Source organism: Pithys albifrons, chromosome 16, assembly GCF_047495875.1.
Source record: "Pithys albifrons albifrons isolate INPA30051 chromosome 16, PitAlb_v1, whole genome shotgun sequence".
In the NCBI taxonomy this organism is placed as follows: domain Eukaryota; kingdom Metazoa; phylum Chordata; class Aves; order Passeriformes; family Thamnophilidae; genus Pithys; species Pithys albifrons.
The window spans coordinates 12509868-12531183 of record NC_092473.1 but is presented as its reverse complement, the minus strand read 5'-3'; the positions used below and the strand labels follow the sequence as shown (position 1 = coordinate 12531183).

The 21316-nt window shown below is 54.8% G+C and overlaps 1 protein-coding gene across 1 annotated transcript; it reads right to left on the bottom strand.

Moving 5' to 3' along the window:
• Positions 1-752: 752 nt before the first annotated feature.
• On the bottom strand, positions 753-12333 carry LFNG (LFNG O-fucosylpeptide 3-beta-N-acetylglucosaminyltransferase). The gene is made up of 8 exons (XM_071571186.1): positions 11893-12333; positions 4687-4735; positions 3763-3862; positions 3478-3631; positions 3304-3389; positions 2835-3000; positions 2521-2606; positions 753-2432 (listed from the first exon to the last, which is right to left on the bottom strand). The coding sequence occupies exons 1-8, from the start codon at positions 12286-12288 to the stop codon at positions 2366-2368; spliced, it is 1104 nt and encodes a 367-aa protein (XP_071427287.1). The 5' UTR covers positions 12289-12333; the 3' UTR covers positions 753-2365.
• Between the last annotated feature and the right edge of the window lie 8983 nt (positions 12334-21316).

Below are 21316 nucleotides of genomic sequence, written 5' to 3'. Positions count from 1 at the left end.
TGTCTGAAGGGTGAGAGGGTGTTGGGAGAAGGGGTGGCTGCTTCAGCACATGCCGACTTCCTGCCAGGCTGTATTTTTAGCAGAACCAACCCCTGATAACCCAGAGATTCAAGTGAAACTGTGAAGTAAGTGTGCCTTGAAAAGGGAAAAAAAAAGTGCTGGGTATGTAGGAAGGTGGGGAAGGTGTGGAGGAGGGGGTGGCACAGGTGGAAGCTGGTACCAGTGGCATAAACAGGACTGGTTTGGGAGGGGGCAGATGTTATGATCTTGCCACAGCCCAAGAAAGTTGGGGCTTGTTACTGACAGGTGGATACTCAGTGTTGGCTGAAACTCTGCCAGAGAGGGTGAAGGGAGGGCTGGGAGGGAAGTGGCTCTTTTCTCCCCTGAAGCCCCCAACCTTCCCACGCACACGCCTGCCTGCCGGCTGTTAACAACACCCTGCTAACAACCGGCTCTCACCTCATCCCTGCCGCCTCCGCTCCCACCCCTGAGCCTGGGAAAAACCAGTCCTGAGGTGACAAGCCCTGTCCATGCCTTTTGGGAAGGGGAATGAGGAGAGGACCCTCACACCCTGGGATGCAAATGGCCAGTGGGTCTCTGTACCCGTGGGAAAAGAGGGATGGAGGCGCAACCCCTCCTTGGTGCATCGCTGAGAGCTTGGTCGGAGGTGACAACGTCAGCGGGGGATCAAGGGGTGTTCAGAGCAGCTCATCCATAAAGAGACGCCAGAGCCCAGGACCAGGTGACTGTGGTCAGCAAAAAAGCCGCTTTATTGGTGACCGCTCCCACGGGAACCCTGTGGCAGCAATCAGGTTCAGGTCCCTGAGAACACACTGTCCATGCTGGTTCCCCTTCCCACAGCTATTGCTTTAAACACATCCTAGTTACAAAAAGCACAGAGTGACATTCCAGATACTGGAACATATAAATTAAGGTAAGTGAGAGTTACAAGACATCGCAAATGTTTTTTTCTTTCTTAAACAGATTATCAAAGGTTGGGGATTTTTCTTTTTCCGATCCACAGAAAATGTATAAAAAGCATTTTAAAATCTACATATGTCTCAATGTGGTTTTTTTCTTAAAAAAACAAAAAAGCACAGTAAAAAATTACTGGCACAATAACATATTTACAACATACCCATTATGGGCTATTTTCACTCAGCTTCAGGTTGGAAATATTGAGCTCTGGCTCAGCCCAGGGGCAGAGGGCTGGTGGGGGCAGGCAAGGCATCTCTCAGAGGATGCAGGGTCCCTCTCCCTCCCTGGATAATTCCTCTCCATCAGGGAAAGCACAATGGCCAGGCAGGGAAACGCTGCCTGCTCATGGCAGGAGCTTGGCTGAACAGGTGTCTTCTGGGTGCTTTGGCCACCCCAGCAGTACCCACAGCAAGGTGAGGGCTGGAGGATTCTCTGGCCCCACAGTGGGGCAGGGGACACCCACACAGCCCCGACCTGACCTTGAGGGGCTCCTTTGCAGAGGTGCAGGGCTGCCTGTGAGCAGGCAGGGAGGCAGCACTGGAGGGTGACCCTGTACAAACACGGTGCCCACGCCACTCTGGCAGCTCCGGAAAATCCCTCCTCCCACCCCCGTATTTATAGAAAGTCTTTACATGAGTCTATAAATAGTGCACAGATCGGTGCTTCTGGCAACAGTTCAGCCATCCGGGGGGAGCTCCAGGAAACAGAGCTGACACTAACACTGACCCTTGGCACATCCCATCTCCCTTCAGTGTGAGCATCAAGCACCCAGCAGCTTTGCAGCACCCTGGAGCAGCCACTGCCATGGCCAGAGGCTTCCCCTGCTCGCCTCTGCCTGCTCTGCCTGCCTGCCAAGCCAGGGGGCAAAACTCACAGGGATCCCTCATCCGAACTGGGAGCCAGAGCTTTGCTGCTGAGATTTTGGGGCTGAGAGAGAGGATGGGGTGGGTGAGGGGTTACAGGAGTGGGGTAGAGGGTAGATGCAAAGAGGGGAGGAACACACCAAAAAAGCTTAACATTTGAAAGGAAAAAAAATCAAGGAGAAGCAAGCCCAGGGTGGGCAAGGCCCCACATTGTGGTCTCTCCCCACGCATGGCGTGGGGCCCACCAGCTGCGGGATGCCCAATAGTTAAGTGCTCAGGACCTGCCCCTCTCCACCATCCCAGCCGGATCAGGCAGCGGGCACGGGCAGCTGGGCAGGCAGGGCAGGGGACAAGGGGCCGCACAGCAGCCTTCAGTACACACACACTGTGCAATACCACAGCAACAACGTCCGTCTGTCCATCCACCTCGTGGCGAGGCCAGACTGACACACCCGCACACAGGTCCCTCACGCCCGTCGGATACCGGGGAAATTTGGGACGAGGTTGGAGGGGCCACGCGCCTCCTAGTAAACCATGTTGGTGGGGCACCACGGCGTGTCGGGGTACAGCAGGCAGTGCACGGAGCGAAACCTGCAGAAGAGAGGAGCAATGCTGAGCACGGGAGTGTGGCAGCCCTGTGGCACCCCAGCCTGGGGAGGATAGGGTCCCCCCACCTCACCTGGATGGGTCCTCCTCGACAGAGAAGGCTCCCTTCATGTGGATGGAGTTGCGCTTGTTTTCGAACATGCCGTAGCTTAGTGTTACCTGGGGGGAGTAAGCACAGGGGAGTCAAGTGGCTGACATGGCCATAAGGATCAAGCAGGGGCATGGGGGCCTGCAAGATACACCCCACATCCCAAAGCCTCCAGCCACACTCTGCATCACCCCACAGGGATGGGCTGATGGGGTTTCTCCCCTCTGCTGATGTTTCGGTCACATGTCAATCAATATCTTAGCCGTGATGCCCAATTTTCAGATGAAAATTTGGGGTACCTGTTTGTGGATCTCTGACTTGGGCACCTGGTGGAGGTTCTCCAGGTGCGAGTGGAACAGGTTGCTCCGGATGAGCTTCACGCCCAGCACGGACTCAATGATGTAGCCAATGGTGCAGTCATCAGGCAGTCGGATCTTCTCTGCAGTGCTCATGAAGTGACCCCCACTGTGGGGAGACAGAGAGGGGCTGCAGAGGAGCAAATCCATGGGGATGTGGGGACTCTGAGGGGGATGTGGGCACTCTGATGGGTCTGGGCTTGGCCAGAGGCTCCCTGGCCCTTATTAAAGGCCGGTTTGGGGGAACTGAAGCCCTTCCCAGCTTGTTTCCAAACCCCCCTGCAGACAACTTCAGCAAGGCAAAGAGTAACATAGTGGGACACGGTACAACATCCATCCCCAGAAAAGTTGCCTCTCTGTGCCCTGCTTGGGATGATGAGTCCCCACGGGAGACCAACACCAAAGCTCTTACCTGGCCCAGGGACTCATCTTCAGTGCCAGCCCCCTGCTGATACAGAACCCTGCTCCACCTGTGGCAAACCAGAAATGCACAGGGTGCTGCAACAGATGGGAAACAACAGCAGTGAGACCTCCTTCTCCACCCAGTCCAACTTAAATCAGATCCAACCTCTCTCCCCACCCTCACCATCTTGTTCTCGCTGATCCTCTCTGTAGCCTGGATGGGCCGGTCCAGGCTGGGCTTCCCAATGTAGATGTCCTGCGTGTGGGGGTAGCTGGAGAGCAGCTTCACGAGCATCCGCACATTCACGTAGTTGTCATCGTCCACGTGGCAGAACCACCTGCAGTGACAGCAGTGTCACATGAACGCGGGACAGCTCCCCAGACCCCACACCAAAATATAGCCCCAAAAATATCTGCTTGCACCATGCCAGCCCCTCCATCCCCCCCAGCAGTCCCAAGCACCACTTACTTCCTGCCTGACTCAATGAACTTGTCATACTCCACGGCCATCTTACAGGACAGGGCCTGGCGGCTGTGGGCAGCTGAGCAGTTGGTATTGATGACATTGCCTGCATGAAGAAACAGGGGTCAAAGCCTGGTACTGGTGCATCCCATACCTCCCCACATGCTCAAATAGTGACACTTCACCACATGTGTCCCATGTGCGCCAGGGGGATGGAAATTCTTGGATCATGCTTATGCTCAAAGACCTCCATGCCACACCATTTTGTGCAAATGATGATTTTTTTGGGGAATGTCTTTTGAGAAAGGATGATCAAGGGATGCAGATGCAGTGGATGCCCCATAGTTCAGCTCTGTCCCATGTTCTATGCATGATGCCACCCTACATCACCTTGCCCATCCCAGAGCCATGCAACCCCCACCCTGGGGGTGAGGGAGTGTCTGTGACCCAGCTTCTCCAGGACGTGCTAGCAAAAATCCTGCTGTTTGGTTGCCTGGCTCAAAGGCAACCTCTTCCCAGCCTGAAAAGGAGTCATTTGCATGGGGAGAATAGACCATGCTGACTCCAGCCTGAAGAATGGCTGCCAGGGAAATGCTCCCATGAAACCCTGTCTGCATTGCCTATAAATCCCAGCTCATCCCCGGGACAAAGTAGTGCAAAGGCACCTCACCCTGTTAGAGTGCTTCCCAGCAGCATCATGAAGGAGACAGGCTGGGAAGGAAACCTGTCTCCAGGTGGGGATTCCAGGCAGAGGGTGCTTTAAGCATAATCAGTAAAAAGAGTTCCCTCCTTCTCAGCCCAGATCCCTGTGGTGAGGGCTTTTTTGGTGTTTCCAGGGCAGGCTCCATGCCAGCCATGCTGCACAGGTAGGGGGTCTTCAGGGGACCTGGCCATGTCACACACACAAAGGGAGAAGAGCCCCAGACTCACGTGCTTGCTTCTTCAGCTCCTCATCCTCCCCGTCTGTGAAGATGAAGGTCTGAAAGAGAAGACAAGGCACCTCTGAGGACCAAGGGGGTGAGAGCATGTGGCTCTGGGTGCCATAAAGCACCCCTGGAGCAGCACCTAGGATCAGTCCCTCCAGAATGCTGGCAGTGACTTCTTCCCCCTCACCAAAACCCCAAGTGGCACCTGGAAGTCACACATCCCCGTAACACACTCAGCTCTAGACCAAGGAGGGTGCCAAGCCGCCCTGGGATGCAAATCCCAGCCCCCTCTCAGTCCCCACGCTGAGCATCCCCATCCTCTTGCCTTTGCCCCCAGGCAGCAGCTGGCAGGCAGCTTTCGGGTGCGGCAGAGGCTGTCCCCAGCACGAGGCGGGTGCGTGGAGGGGAGCAGGTGCAGAGCGCGGCTCGATCTGAGCAGGGATTTCAGACTTTAGCCAGCCGCGTGTGGACAGGGATGCCAAAGCAGCCGCACAGGCAGGTGTGTTTGCCTGTGGCGCCGGCTGCCAACTGCATCCCCACCTGTGTCAACAGCACGTGGCTGTCCCTGGCCACTTGCACAATACCCCCGTGACTCCTCTCTGCTCCCCAGGTCCCACTCAGGGTGGCTGAGATGGTGCCGGTGGGTGCCTCTTGCCAGCTCCGAGCGCGGACAGTCCCTCACTGCCCATCCCAGCGTGGCCCCAAAGTTCCAGGCAGCACCCGACCACCTCCCCGGGCTCCCGAGCTGCCCGCCCGGCTGCACTCCTCTATTTACACAGCTAATTCCTGGCATATGCTGCCCGGGAAGGAGGTCCGGGGGGGCTGCTGTTGGCCTGGGATTTGGAGAAGAGCGAGAAGCAAGAGGAGAGAGCAGGGGATGGGAAAGGCATCAACATCAATCAGTGGGCAGCAAACAAAGCTGGAGGACAGAAACCACAACCAGCTGCCAAGCGCTATTAAAAACCAGACGTGCACAAAAGGGCAAAGGAAGAAAGACAAAAGGGCTGGGGGGAAGGCAGGAGGCAGCAGAGGGGGGACGGTGGAACCTCAGTGCTGGGGATGATGAATTACAAGTGAGCTGGAAATTGGGTGCCACCCCACAGCCGGCCCCGGGAACGCGCTGGGGTTTTGTGGCTTGTTTGAGGAGGTGGGTACAATAGTGGAGTTGACTTTACTCAGCGAGGAGAGTTAAGCGGGCAGCGGTCATTAGCATACAGCTGCACTGGTTAACCCGGCCCTGTTTGCTCAGGTCCCCAGCCGCGGCTGGTGGGGAGAGCCCAGAGCTGCAAGAAAGCTCAATGGGAGGGGTTGGGGCTACAAGTGACCTTTGGGGCTTGAAAAGGAGAAAAGAAAAAGGAAAAAAAAAAAAAAGATGGAGGAGGTGGGAAGGCAAGTTCTCACAAATGCAGAGCCTGCCGTGCAGCCTGGCTTTTGGGGAAGGACAGAGGTCAGGAAGGCTTTGACAAAGGGGATGGGGAATCGCTGATGAGGAGGGCACAGCTGGGGGACGAGGATCTCAGCCCATCAGCTGCAGGGCCCAGGATGCCTGTGGTTCTTGTGGCTCCATGGACACATCACTGCTTTGGTGGGACAGGATCAGTGCTGTGGGTAGAGGAGGGCGATGTCACCCCCAACCAACGTGGGGTACAGCCAGCACCTTGATGCTGGTCCCCATGTCCCCCAGGTGCTTGGGGTGTAGGGGGCTATGGTTCAGGTAGCTGCCTGGGGTATGAGCTGAACCAGGGCAGCAGGAGACCATGCAAGGATGCCCAAGACAAGCTCATCATAGATGCCCTGGCACCCCACGCCAGGCTTCAGCCTCACCGGAGAGGGACAGGGGACACGCAGCCTCCGCACAGGCGAGACAGAAAATGTTTGCTTGATTAGCTCAGAAACGCCGTCCAGCAACTGCCTTCAGCTGCTCCAAAAATAACCCCGCAACTAATCCTCCAGCTCAGCCTCTATAAATAGACCACAGGGACTATTGTTTATTACTCGCCTGCACCAAAAGGTTTCATCCTACCAAGGCATCTGCCGCTGGCCTCTCCTGACATACATTACTACAATGTTCCTGGTGTGCATGGACCAGGTGGCACCTTGGGAACCAGGACAGGGGCACACAGCTGCAAGTCACCCCATGTGGGCACTTACTGGAACCTCACAGGTTTTCCACAACCCTCTCAGCCCCACCATGACATTAAATTTAAAAAAAAAAAAGGGGGGTTTTAATTAATTTGTTTGCATTTCTTGATGGGGAGCTGCACCCTTTCCACATGGCCCCTCTCCTGAGGCTGCAGGGGCAAGGAGCAGAGGTGACAGCCAAGCCTGGAAGGGGACAGGCCAAGAAACATGAAGCCACCTTTGGCATCTCCAGTGTGGGATGCTGGACATGATAGCAGCATCCAGTTTACAGTGGTGCAAGTCAAAGGGACACTGCACACAACATCCCTGAGCTGTCACCTACCAAACAACCATCTCCAGACCCAACATCAGCATGGTCAGCTCCCACTCCTCTCCCAGGCAGAAAGCACCCCAAGCCAGCACCCACCCCTCTCCCACTTGGCCCCTGTGCCAGCCGTGGCACTGAGAGGTGCCAGGACCTCTTGGACTCCCCCGCAGTAACTTTTCCTGCAGGGTGCAGGAGAGGAAGGGCCCGCTGCACTCCCCCCCAGCCCCTGCAGGAAACCTCATTGTTCTCAGAACTGCAGCTTCAAGAAACACAGGATGCCAAATCCCTCCCGAACAATTGCTGCCACCACTCCACACAGCCCCGCACAATGAGCAGCCTCTGCGGACTGGACTGAGAGGCACCCAGGGTCCCCATGACCAGAATGGGGTCAGCCCCCCCAGCAGTCTTCCAGGAGCCAGGCAGCCGTCAGCAGCCCCCGACCTGCTCCTCACCCTTGGAGAGGGTTCCTTTCATTTTTCTTATTTTTTTTAAATTCTTTTTCTCCCTCCCCTTCATTTCTCCTTTCAGAGTGACTCATTTCCCCTCCACCGATTGAGCTCGTGGGTTGCTCATGGCTGGGTGCTGCATAAGGTGTCCCACCAGCCAAGGCAACCCCGGGGTCATCCTGCCCCTCTCTGAGCTGACTGGTTTGGCAACTTCCTGGGTGACATGGTGACACACACTCAGTGGCTTCCCAGGGTGACACACACTCACCCAGTGCCTGCTGTCACCCCACCAGCACATCACAGAAAAGCAGAACCTCAGCGAGGCAGGCACCTCGTGACTCCACAGTGCACAAATCCTGACCCTATGCCACAATTTCACTTCCCCATGCTGTAAGAGGATGGAGCACTCCAGCACCCACCTACACAGCACAGAGAGGGGGCTGCACCATCTTTCACAGCCACCTCACCTGGGTGCAGGGGAAAGGAGGCATCAAGGAAGTGCTGGAGGGGAGAGCTCAGCCTCCAGCTAGGCAGGGGGCTCCAGAGAAGGTGAGGATGCTGCAGGAGCAGGTCCCTACCCAACTTTGTGTTCCCCACAGCAAATGTTTTCTTTTTTCCTCCAGCCTATGGGTTAAGGAGGGAAAATCCCCACCCCTCTTCAAAAGGTTGGCAGCAGTGCCATGGCAGTGTCCCCATGATGGCAGCATCCCCCTCGGTGGCAGTGCCTTTCCGCAGGACTGGTAGGGAGGGTCTGTGCTGGCACAGGATCCCAGGGCTGGGACCTGTAGAGGCGGGGAAGGGGCTTGCAAGGCTGCAGGCCCTTCCTCCCCCAGCTCCTTTCAGCAAGAGGAAGAATCCTTCACTGTAATTTTAAATGCTATAATTTTTTAATAACCTCCTCACAAACAATGAGTTCATTGTGTGGCAAGGGTCCCCCACCCTCCCGCCTGGTGCTCCACGCGCCGCTCACCGGCTCCAGGGCTTTTATGGACAAGGACAGCAGCATCGTTGGGGACAGGGAATTAAGGGGGACCACACCCCTAAAACCCACACGGGCTCCCTGAGGGGACCTTCACACATGAGCTGAGTTCAACAGTACTCAGACTGCCCTGGCACACAGCCCAGGACTGGGATGAGCCAGTTGCTGGTTTGGGATGAGCAGCCCCATGGTTTCAGCCTCTCTGGTGGGAGTTCGAGTGGGACATACATGCTGGCACACTCCACTATGGCCACCCGGAGCGTGGGGACCCTGGCCAAGGTGCTAGAGAAATCTGGTATCCGCCATCAGAGTAACGCGCTCTCTGGAAGGCGAACCCATTCCCTTTGCCCCGAGAGCAGGAATTTTTCAAAGCCTGCAATTAGCGCGCTGAGGAGCAGGAGGCAGCCAGCGGATCCCACGCTGGCGGGATGGCGGCCCGGGCTGGAGCCCTTGCGGGCTCCACAGCATGTGCCGAGCTGCCTGTCTGCCTCTGGGGTTCCCCAGGGACACGGGAGGCCTGGCCACCTTCAGGGTGTTGCATGGCTGCCCTTGAGGTGCCCCAGGGACAGGGGACATCCAGCCACCTTTGGGGTACCCCAGGGACAAGAGATGTGTCTAAAACAACTCCATCACTGCAAATCACCTGAGTCAGCAGGAAAACAGTGGGTTTGGACTTGCTCCTGTCCAGGGTTTCTGCTTAATGGCCATTTTCTTCCCCCTTCTCTTTCCTTTCAAGTGCAAAGTTTCTCCAGCCTGCACTCCAGCATCCTAAGGATACCGAGACAGCCAGAAATTCTCCCCAAAGCAAGAAGGGGAAAACTCATAGCTTTCCTCCAAAAACCAGATTGTCCAGCCTTGACTGTGCAACCCAAGGAGCAGATTTAGAAGGGAATAGGGAGGCAGGAAGGAGAAGCGGGTGCCCTTTGCAGTGTCTTAGAGGACAGAGGGCAGGAAACAGAGACTATTGTGGGCAGAACAAAGAGCAGCCAAGGAAGGACACAATAGCTGTTCCCCCTATCTTCCAGGGTCCAGCCAGGAGTTACCTGCTGATTTAACCCCTTCTCATCAGTGTCTGCATCCCTCCTGCTTGGCTAATGAACAGCCAGAGGGAGGCTGGGATTTGAAATGAGAGGAGGATCAGGGGAAGAAGAGACACAGCATCAGACATGGGGGATTCTCAGCCCTTGGGCAGGAACTTCCCCATGCTGGTGAGGCAGTGCACATGCCTGAGCTATTAGCAAAACCAGAGTGAAAGAGGGGCAGGATGAGCAGAGACAGGCCTGACTCAGAGCAAGAGAGACTTTTGAGCAGTGGCAGTGCCCCACTGTCACCAAACCACTCTCCTGGGACAGAAACCAGGGGGCCAGGCAAGGAAGAAATACAGGAACTGTAGGGAAGCAAGTGAGAAGAGCTCCGTGGAGCCAATCCTGCACTCCGCAGGTAGTAAACCCCAACCTGATACCAAGTTTGGGGAAGCCCAGGCTGCCTCACCTTCCCATAGACAGCAGCCAGTTCAGTGTGGGAAGAGCAGAGCCAGTGGGTGCATCCCTTCTGCCTCCCTGTGTCCTCTCAGCCCCCACTTTACTCCGCAGGAGTTTGCGCCGCCTCCTGCTCTCTCGGCAGCTCCTTGTCCTCAAGTGCTGTACAAGAGCCGTCACTCAGCGGCTTGGCTTGTCAGGCGGGCACCTCGCTGGGCTGCGGCCCCCCTGGCTTCATGGCCCTCATCTCTAGGCAACCTGACCTGGACACGGCCGGCTCTGGCTCCCTCGTTCCCATGGAAAGTGCCACACAAGAGGCTGCGAAGCCTTTTCTCTGCGCCAGGAGAAAAGGGGCTTTGTTAGCTTGCCCAGGGGGACAGCGTGAGAGCCGAGCCTTGGGGCTCTGGGAATCCAAACGGACAAACGGAGCACAACAACAGAAAAAAAACCTAGAAGAAAGCCGTAGCTCACAAGAAGGAGGAGAAAAAAAAAAGAGCAGCCATTCCCAGGATCATCTGTAGGTGCTCAAAGAGCGTTTCCCCCCTCCACGACTCACTACCCCCTCACAGTGACAGCAGAGCATAAAAGAGGCTTCCATTAAATAACTGGACCAAGGAGAGACGGCAGATCCACTGCCAAGCCCAGGAAACCTGACCAAAAAAAGAAAAAAATAAACCCCACGGAACGAAACAAAGAAAGAAAAAAACAAACAAACAAAAAAAAAGCAACACCAAAAAACCACCCAAAACCAAAAGAAGGAACAAGATTCACAGGGCAAAAAAAAAGAGATCGTTCTTGGGATAAGCTGCTGGAGCCAAGATCCTACAGAGTCCAGCAAATTTGGGTGAGGAAGGCAGGGGCAGGTTGATTCACCCCCCATCACCTCCCCACTCAGCCACTCCAGATTTCCAAAGAAAACAGTTTGCAAACAAGAAACTCAATTCCAGGCCAGGAGGAAACACGTGAAGACAGTAGGATGGAAAGGTTAGGACCAGACATTACTTTCTTGGGAAGCTCTCTAAGGGTAGAAAAAGTGTTTTAAGAGCAGATGGCAAGGCACATTTCCTGAGGAAACAGCTTTTTTTGTTGGCTTTTTTTTTCATTTTTCAATTTTGCTTCAGTACTTGAACAACAGAGTAAGGGACTGCCAGAACTCTGTGCAGGACATCAGTAAGGTCAGGAATTAGTCTAGCTGGAACTGCCCCAGTGTGAGTGAGCCGGCACAGACCCACAAGAACCCCCAGCCATTCGAGTCCTGCCCAGTTCCTTGCAAGGAGACCAACAGCCTCGGCGCATCCCAGCGGTCTCCCAGTCCTGGGCTGCTAAACTGTCCTTTGGGCAGCCCAACTACAGGCACTTTGTAGGGTTCTGCCAAACCTCATTGCAGGGACTCGACCCTGACTGTGGCACCCATGGGCTGTCCTGCACCCCAACACCGTGTCTCAGTTTCACCAGTGGAAAGCAACTCAGGCCAGCTCTCCAGAGGAAGGTGCTCAGCAGGAAGGACCCCAGAGCAAAATTCTGGGGGGCTGCTGAGTGTGAGGAGCCCTAGTCGGGCTCCTTCCATCACTTCCCCGTTCCAAACTCACCCTGCAATGCTGCATTTCACCCTCCCGAAAACACCGCAAGCTCCAGAACAGCCCAGCCAGCCTCGAAATACCACCCGGCTCAAGGATATGAGGGAAATGGGAAGGCGAGGTGGCATTTGATGTGTTACGGCAACCCCCGGTCCCTCGCGACGAAGGGCCGGGACCGCGGCGGACATGCGTGAGCTACAGCCCGGCCGCGAGCCGCTCCATCCCGGCCAGCGGTGCGGAGCGTCCGCGTCTCCATCTCCATCCTTCTCCTCATCCCTTACCATGTCCCGGTTGCGGGAGATCCAGGTGTCGAGCAGCAGCTCCAGCCGCGCCTTGTGAAACTTCTTGGTGGTCTTGACAGCGATGAAGACATCGCGGGGGGAAATGTCCTCGGCCGGCGGCCTCGGGGGGCTCGGTGGGGCAGCGGGCAGCTCCCGCCGCGCTCGGCTCAGCCGCCCGAAGTAGTCGGCGAAGCTGCGGAGCCCGGGAGGTCCCTGCGCCGCCGGGGGGGCCACGGCCGCCGCCGCCCCCAGGCTCTGCAGTGCCCGCTGCGCCCCGCCGGCCTCCCCCCGGGTCAGCCCCGGCCTCCCCGGCGGCTCCACCATGAGCACCAGGAGGCAGGTGAACATGGAGCCCACGAGGGACAGGAGCAGTTTCCTCCCGCAGCTCTTCAGCATCCTTCTCTCCGCTCCTCCTCGCCCCTCCGCTCCTCCTCGCCGCCACCGACGCCACCGCCGACCCCCGCCGCGCCACGGCCTTTAAAGCGCCCCCGCCCCGCCCGGGGAGGGACAGACCTGGGGCCGCCCCACGCGGGGCGTGGGCATCGCTTGGCCCTGCCCGCGGACCGCCCGTGCTTCTCCGACCCCCGCGGCATCCCTGCCGGCCCCTACACGCGCCCCACCGCCCCCTGCCCCGTCCTGCCCGCCCACGGCCCCTGCCCTTGCGCATCTCCGTGCCCGCGACCGGGAGCGCACGGGGTGCGGTCCCTCCTCCTCCTTCTCCCTTCTCCTTGATGCCCAGGAATAAGGACACGCTGATCTACTGGAGCCCCCAGCACACCGGGAACATCGCTTGCTGCTCCATCGTAAGCAACGGGCGCATTCCCCATCCCGCCCGCCCCGAGTTGTTTTCCCAAAACCTTGCACCGAGATTTTCTCGCAGCCGTTTCCAAGAGGTTTCCAGAAAGACAACTTGCCTGATCAAACGGTTTCCCGTTAGTCTTTTCTGAGGCTAAGTATAATTAAAAAAACCCCCACACCAAATCCCCAGAAAACCACAGCACTCTTTTCACTTCCACAAAGCCACCAGTCTGGTGGGTAAATCTGGGAACCGAGAGTCCCAAGGAGCCGCTCCTATTGCTGCCCAGGGAGACCTGGAGATGCTTCCAGACCTGACTAACCTCACCCTGGGAAGAGCACCGTGCTTTGGAGGTGATGGATCACCCCAAGGTACTGGGATATCTGAAAATAACAGCTACACAGATGCCAAGCAGCCCCTGTCCCCCTCCCCAAGCGATCACGGTGGCTTGTTAAATGAGACATGATTTTTCCAGACAGATAGTGGTGGCTGAAAGAGAAAACTGTGTTGAAATCTGGTCCTGGATGTGTCACCAACCTTATATTTTACTGACGCCAAATCCCAAGGCTCCTTTCCCGCCTTACCCTCTGTCTCTCCAAGCAGTCAGCTTTCGGGGTTTTCTTTCCCAGGGAGTGTGTTGCTATAGGGAGGCGGATTTGGGTTTGGGCCTGGGCTACAATGTAATGCCATAATCAGGGGCTGCTGCATTTTTGGGCAGGAACCTTGTCCAACTTGCATTTTTCCTGATGTCACGTGCTCCATTCATCTCTGGCACTGGATAAACAATACCATAATACCAGGCAGGACGAAGCAGGGAAGCTGGTTTCTCAGACAAGCCCCGGCATTTGCCTTCTCTTGGGTTTAGGCTATACATTCTCCTGGTCATTCCCTGAACCATGGTCCCAGGCTAGAAATGCTCAGGGAGGCTGTGGGGTTTGGTTTTGCAGGGCATTGCCCATGTCCAGAGGGAGATCTGGGTTGTCAGAGAAGCCTCCCATAATACATGAGAAAAAAATATTTGGACCGTACAAACACAGGAACCAAATCCCACACTCCCCACTTCCCGCTATTGCTGTGGAGCCCAGCCTTCCAGTCTCAATTTGTTCTTTTTTTTTGGGTGTCTTTTGTCTCCAACCCGATGGCACAGCAACCGCGGCTCGAGAGGCAGCTGAAAAGCCCGAACGGCAAAACCGTGAATGAAGAAAGAGTCCCTTTCTGCAGGAGCCAAAAGGGGAGGAAAGACACTTTTCCCCCGACCAGCTGCTCTCCCACTCTCGCAGCCCTGGCACTGGCTGGGGACACGCACTGTGGCCAGATGTTGGGGTCCCGGCCGGCGACGTGGGGCAAGTGACAATGCGGGCTCTGTGTACCGCCGGCCCCGAGCGATGCAGCGCCGTTTGACGAGCCACTGTGCTGCCACCAGGGCCGGCACAAGGGCTCTCCCAGCCTCCCAGCACTGCCTGTATCCCCCTTCCCGGGTCTGCCACTCGGCTCAGCTAGGCTGCGCACGGTCGGTGAGCCGCGGCAATGAGGGGAAGCTGTTCTTTTGGCGGCATTGTCCCTCCAGAACAAGACTCCTCTGGGATTGTCCAGCTACTGGCCGCATCCCCGCAGGCTTCCTCTCCAGGTGCCTGGCCTCCTGGCTCGGTCCTCACCTGCCACGTGGATGTCTCCAGTGAGGCACTGCCTCCTTGGGGAAACGGCGATGAGGTGAGTGGTCACCCTGCTTATCCCTCAGTGGGCACAGGATGGCACCTGAGGGGCAGGGAGCAGGAGAGAACAGTCTCAGAAACATATGGTGCCCAGTTCTTTGCCATTCAGACACTGTTTGGTACAAAGAGCCTAATCCTGACAGGGATGGCTCCAGCACCAGACAAATTTGAGTGCCCCATAAATAAAAGGGCCAGGGAAGAAGAATGCTGTCAGAGCTGCGCTGAAGGAGGAACACCCAGGCTGGACTGGGAGAGGCAACTCATTTCCTCTCCCAAAAGACATCCCATTTTGGGCCCAGTCCATAACTCACCACACTGAGCAGTCACAGGATGAGGCCAGCTATGGCTGTGGGGTGGTGGTGGTGTGCTCCCCACTCTGCCTGACTCCACAGGGATGGTTCCAAGTGAGAACATGTTGCCCAAATCCCCCAGATATCAGGGACATGCTCACTCCCACTTCACATTAACTTCACTGAAACCCCATACTGTTTTTCCACTGGATGTGGCTGAATTTAGCTCTGCACCAACCCAGGACTGGGGCTGCACGTGGGGCATCTCCCTTTCAGCCATACCATGGTATTAGGTCGGTTTAAATTGGTTTAAACTTTCTGCATCGCCCCTGCTCGCAGCCTGACCCCAGCACTCGATAGGTGGTCCCTAAGAAGCTCCCAGGTTCTCAGCGCTGCTAAAAATGGTTAATAAATCCCCAGTAATAAAGTGTTCAGGTCATCCGAGAGAAACGCCGCGCTCGAGCTGCAAAGCTGCATTGTCTGCCCGGAGCGATTTACGCGCTCCGTCGGACAGGGGTTAAAAGCTCTGTCGGGCGCCGACTTCGCCGCTGTTGTATCGTCGGGAGTATTTAAGGGGTTCGGCCCCGACGTGCGGCCACTGCTCCAACTGCGCAGCTGAGGTTTGTGAGGGAGATGTCGGAGGAGGGCAGTCCAGGAGCTGGATTCTGCCCGTGGTCTGCCTCTCACTGCCTCCCATCCCACCCCCTCCTCCCCCGCCCCGCTTCTTCTTTCTGGGATTTTCTGAAAGCACAAAAGAGACTTTGCATCAATTACTGGTAGGCAAACGGCAGCGCCCCGCGGCAGAACTCTGTGCTCCCGGCCCGGGTTTGGTTAACTTCCCATTGTCTGATGGGCTCCACTATTCAGGGCCAGGGCAAGGGCTCAGTTTTTCATCTATTGAAGTTCTTTCAACCACCTTCGGAACACAAAACCTTCCTGCCCATGTAGGAGAGGGTCTGGCACTGCCTTTGAGGTGGCTGAAAAGAGTGGAGCATGTCAGCATCTCTCTACCTGGCACCCAGATCTCCTGTAATGGGTGCTCATGATGCATCTCCTGATGCTGAACAGGGTCCATCCACATCATCCCCCGAATATGCTTCCTCTCTGGCACTACTCTATGCCAGGTCCTGCTGCAAGCCCCATCCACCCTCCATTGCCTCAGACCCTACGTTGCATTTTCCCTCCACCTCGGGGGACTGCGGGTCCCCTCAGCGGGGCGGGGGGGACACGATTCGATCCGTACAGGGCACTGTGAGATCCCACGGGGCCGGGGGCTATACAAATGCAAAGTGTCATTATTTTCCCGGTGCTGAAGCAGAGGCCTGAGAAAGGTTGTGCAAGAGAGGCAGCGAGCAGGGAACAGCGGGGGATTTAGCTCCTGAAAAGGAGCCAGGGAAAAAAGCGGGCGAAGAGTTTCATTGTGCGCTGGGCAGAGGGGGTCACGAGCAAGTTAAACTGGTTAATGTATTGGAGCAGCTTCCTCCGAGCTGCTGGGAGCAAGCAAAGCCCTGCAACAAAAGGCCGAGGGAGCATTCTTGCGGGGAAAGTGGGCTCTCTTTAAAAGGATTTGATTTCTTTTCTGTCAGTTGAATGGAATTTGGTGGTGACTCCTCCAGGTCTAAGAATCTGGGGCTTTGGCGGTGGTAGTGGCGGGTGGGGACGGTCCCTGTCCCCCCCCCGCCCCTCCCTGCTCCTGCATTTTTTTCCATCTCCAAGCCCACTGCCCCCAGATTACAGCCCCCGATGTTGCCGGGGGGAAAGAAGCTGGAGTAACACAAGTGGCCCTGTAGATGCTCTGATCCTGAAAGAAAGCGAGGGGCACGGGGCCGTCCCTGCCCAGCCTGGTTTCTCATGCTCCCTATTCAGTCCAGGGGAGGGGAGATAGATGTGGGAAGAGACTGGTGGGGCGTCTGCCGCTGATTTAATGCCTCTCTCAGTGCTTCATGTTTGAGGTGGATCTCAGGGAGGTTTTAGCAGTGCAAAGAGAGCTTCCCACTCCTTCCTTTGGGGCATGAAATTTTAATGTTAAAACCATGCAATGAAGGTAAAAACATGAGGGAAATGGAACCTGAACTAGCAAAACCAGCTGGATGTAACCCCACTTTCTCAAAGTCTCTGCATCTCTCTCCCAACAGCAGCTTGTGGGGTATCTGAAGATTATGCTCATAGATCTGGCTTTCCCATCCCAAAGTCCATGCATTGGTGGACAGGAGGACCTCCTCTTTATGGGTACCCCTGCTGGGCCATAGAGGGGGAGACACTCTTGCCAAACCAGGAATTCTGTGTTGAATCCCTGGAATGCTGGACTGGATGTGGCTGTTTCTGAGTGCAGGTCTCTTGTTTGGTGTTGACCCTGATAGCAAACCAGGGAACTTTAGAACTATCCTTGGCTGGAGACTCACTGTCACACACTGCTTAGACTGACTGGCAGTGTGTGTTTGGGGTGATAAAAGACAATAATTAATTAAGCAGAGTTTAAATCTCTGCTAACCCTACACTGCATGAGCGATTGCAGAGCCTTTAGCAGTGCTCTGCTAGTTGGACTGACAGAGATGTGGGGCTTCCACTGACTACTTATCTTACCGTACCTCAGTCTCCCAAAAGGTAACATTGGCAGAGATCCTACTGTCCCTGTCCCCTGGGCTGCTGCCTGTTTGGGAGATTCTCTTATGGGCTGTTTATGGAGTCTGTACGTGTCAGTCTGTACGTGTCCATCTGTACAGGCAGGGCCAGAGCACAACAAGCTGAGGTCATGGTTTGCTGTAGATGATGGCCAGCCTGTCCCAAGCTCCTTCCAGAGGTGTGGTCAGTGGAGCTTGCAGCTCCTGGCCTTTAATTTTTTGGCCTCTGATTCTTTCTGGCCTCAAATTTTCTCGTGTTCCTGTTGTGATCTGTCCCTCTCCCCACTGCCTTTTCTGAAGAGCAGCCAGAAGCTGATGTCAGGGGAAGCATTTACTGATTACCCCGAGGAGGAGGCAGGAATCAAATTTCATAGTGGGCTGGACTGAACTGGACAAAGGCCCAGTGAACCCAATGTCCAGTCTCCAGAAACAGCAGAACTAGAGTACAAGGAACAGCAACCAAAGTCAGGCTGTTCCCAGAGCCCAACCCAGGAAAACCCAGCGCTGTATTTGGCAGTCATTGCTGTGGGTCCTGTGCAAAGGGAGCAAAGGGAAGAACCAAGGAAGGCAGCAAGCAGGAGTAGGTGAGGTCAGACCCTGAAACACTGCACAGCAGCCCAGTTCAGGGCAGAGTTCAGCTGTGCCCAGCTCTGCCAGCAGCCATGGGCAAGAGCAGTGCTCAGACTTTCCTGATGCATCAGGGGACTCTGACAAGCCCAAAGTGGCTTCTTGCCCCTGGGGCTCCCTTCCACTCTTACTAATTCTCTAATTATTCACCTTCCTTAATAACTCCCTAAATGTCCTACTTTAAGGTCCATGTCTAATGCAGTGGTCAGTCCTCACTCTGTGATGAGACACTGGTCACTCTTTTTCTGCCCACATGTACGTACAGCTCCAAAACCTCCTGGGAAGAGAGAGATGGGGAAGGATCAGGGATGCATTTCAACTCCATGTCCAGACCTGAGCATCTCAGTGCCTGCAGCTGGGCCTGGAGCAGTGATAGGTCACACATACCCTCTGCATCTGACCCAGATCAGATACTATGTGTGTCACCCAGGCCCTGAAATGATATTGTGAAGGCTGTTTCAAAAGTTTGGTTGCCCCCAGGGAATTTGACCTCACTCTGGGCCCCCATAGCTTCTTGGCTTTCTCCTTGCCCTTGGGGTCTCCTGATTAAGTTGCTCAATGATTTTTCAAAGGTAGATGAGTGAGTCAATATTCACCCACCACTTCTCCCAACTTGTCTTGGTGTGTCCTAAAAGCCCCTTCTACTCCATACCCCTGGGAAACTGTTTTCTCCCTCCCCATTCCCCCTGCAAAAGGGATTAAAAGCAACAGTTCATTTTTCATGTGATGCTAGTTTAAATAGGAATTTCACTGCTCTGGCTTTGCCTGGTTTCCGGGAGCTGACGCTGAGAGAGATGGTATTAGTGCTGTGCGAGGCAGGGAGGAGAGGAGGGAGGTGGGAGCTGAAAGGGGGAAAGGCGGGGGGATGTGCGGGGGTGAAGATGGGATTAAAACATCCCATTAGAATTTCTGTTTTTGGAAAGCTCACAAAAATGTTGACATGTAGCATGACTAACATAGTGCAAATGTCAGCCCGGCTCTGCGAATGGGGGCCCTTGCTCTCCTCCCAACACGCTGGCCCCCTTTTAAGGCAAAAATATACAATGAGCCGCACAATGGCCGAATTCCAGAGAGCAGCGCTAATTGTTCCTCGCTCACGTAGGGCTAATTGCTTTGCTGAAACCATTCGTGCCTGGCCTCGATCCCACGTGTTTTTACCATTTAATTAGGGCAGAAAAGCTGGGGCCAGGAAATGGGATGAGATAAAGACAGGCAGAGATGGAGGACAGGTCGGGTGCCCTAACCTGGAGAGGAGATGCTCTATGTGTGCTCTGGCGGGTGAGCAGGGAGGGAACAGTCCCTGATTCACACCAGCTTCCAGCAGGATTGAAGCTGCACAGGCACCCGGGATAGGAGTGGGAGACTGGGACAGCTCTTGAGGCTGGTAAGACCAGCTCTGATTAGGAGAAATGCTGCCAGCAACAAATATTTGCAAGAAACACCTTCATCCAGCTGCTCAGTGATCGCTCCAAGGCTCATGAACACAACACGTGTGTGTAGCTCTTCACCTGGTGCTATAATTAGAAAGTCTGTCTATTTGCAGACCACATACAAAGCATGATCAGGACTCAGAGAGGGGAACAATAGATGGGCAGGAAATGCCTTTTGATGGCTGCTTATTGTCTTCCACCTTCTGGGGGAACTGGAAGTTTAACTATAGTCTTCCTCTTTCAGGTATTCCTGTAAAGCTTCGTTCTCAGTCCTCCGAGGATGCTCCTGGACCACAGCATCGTCTGGTGCTGGGCTCCATTGTGCTCAGGAATGTGCATGTGTTTTTCCCCTTGAATAGCTCCTCTGAGACTATAGTGACCCAGAAACACTGCAGGGCCCCAGCCCCTCCCCTCTGGGGGAGAAGGGTTTGCTGAGGGGTGCCAGTGTCTTCCCCACCAAGGACCAGCACAGCATCTCTGCTGCCTCTCAACCCATCACTGTGCTGCAGGTGATGTCAAACCTCATGCTGTAAACAGGGGTGGGTGCACAGGGTTCAGTATTAACACTTCCTTCCCTTTTTCCCCATCCACCTTACAGAGCTCTGCTTGCTCTACAGTATCCTCTGTGAAGCCTTCATCCAGTCCATGCAATTTCCTAGGCAGGGAAAGCCACTTAATATACATGATCTGACTCTGAAGTACAGCATCTTCTAGACTGGATCCTGTTGGAGCTGATCTGTAACTTCTGGAGACATTTCATCTCCCTGTGCATGGAAACAGCTGGGGATTCCTCCACTGCCCATCTGCACATCTTCCTTTGGCAACAGTAGCCAGCAAGAAGCCCCTCATCTTCCTCACTTGCAAGCCTGTACCACCCCTCATCCCCCCAACAGGTCACTGCAACACAGTTTGCACTGGGCAAGTTTAATTGCTCAGTGGCCTCCGTGTCAGAATAGCTCTTGGCCTTATAAGCAGTTATTATAAGCAGTACCCTGGTGGGTCTGGGCACTCAGCACAATCATTTCAGGTCAGAGTGAAGATTGTCACACAGTTCAAAGCACAAAGCTCCAAGTGAACCTGGCTCCAGCCTCCACGGGCTGTAGGACACCCTCAGGAGCTCTGCTGCTGGACTGTCACTCCTGTGTGGGCAGAACTGAGACATTTGTGGCTGGAGGCATTTTCTTTCAGCTGCCCCATAGGTGAGGGATGTGCTTGGACTCTGCATCCCTCCCAACACAAGGGTGTCAGCTTTTGGGTCTCTTGAGAATAGGAATCATTTTGCCCAACTGCAGATGAAGGAGGAATTAGCCACACAGAATTCAATCATGAGCAGACAAGGAAAACACTAAAAATAGGAAATTCAGACTTCAAAAATTCTCCAGAAAATCTGCAATTCTCTGTCCCTGTATAATAAAGGTGATCTTCCCTTTGTGTTTCCATGAAAGCCATAAGACCATACCCACACCCTGAGGACAAGGATGTGAACAAACACTGGAATTTACAACAGCAATTTATTCAGAAGAAAGGCTGCAGGTGAAAAGGACTGATACTCAAACAAGAGAGAAAGAATTCTTCATAGTTGCAAATGCAATACTTGTAAGTCAATATTTGCTCTTGCAATATTGGCACACGCAGCAACGGTTTTCCAACATGAATAGGTTTCAGCACAGCTGCTCCAGGATCACGTTGTTCAGAAGCATTGAGATCCAATTCTTAAACTTCATTAAAAATGTGGTTTTAAAAAGCCTTTGGGGAGCTAAGAGTCTTTTATGACAAGTTCTTCTAGCCATTGAAATCCACCAGTGCCAAAGGGTGGCCTCATGGTAGCTAAGCAAGAACAGATGATCCCTTTGGAAAGAGAATATTTTAAACCCTAAAACACAGACAAGCCAGAACAAATGCATGTAGCAATAAGAGAGTTGAGAACATTTCTCTTCAGATCAGTCAG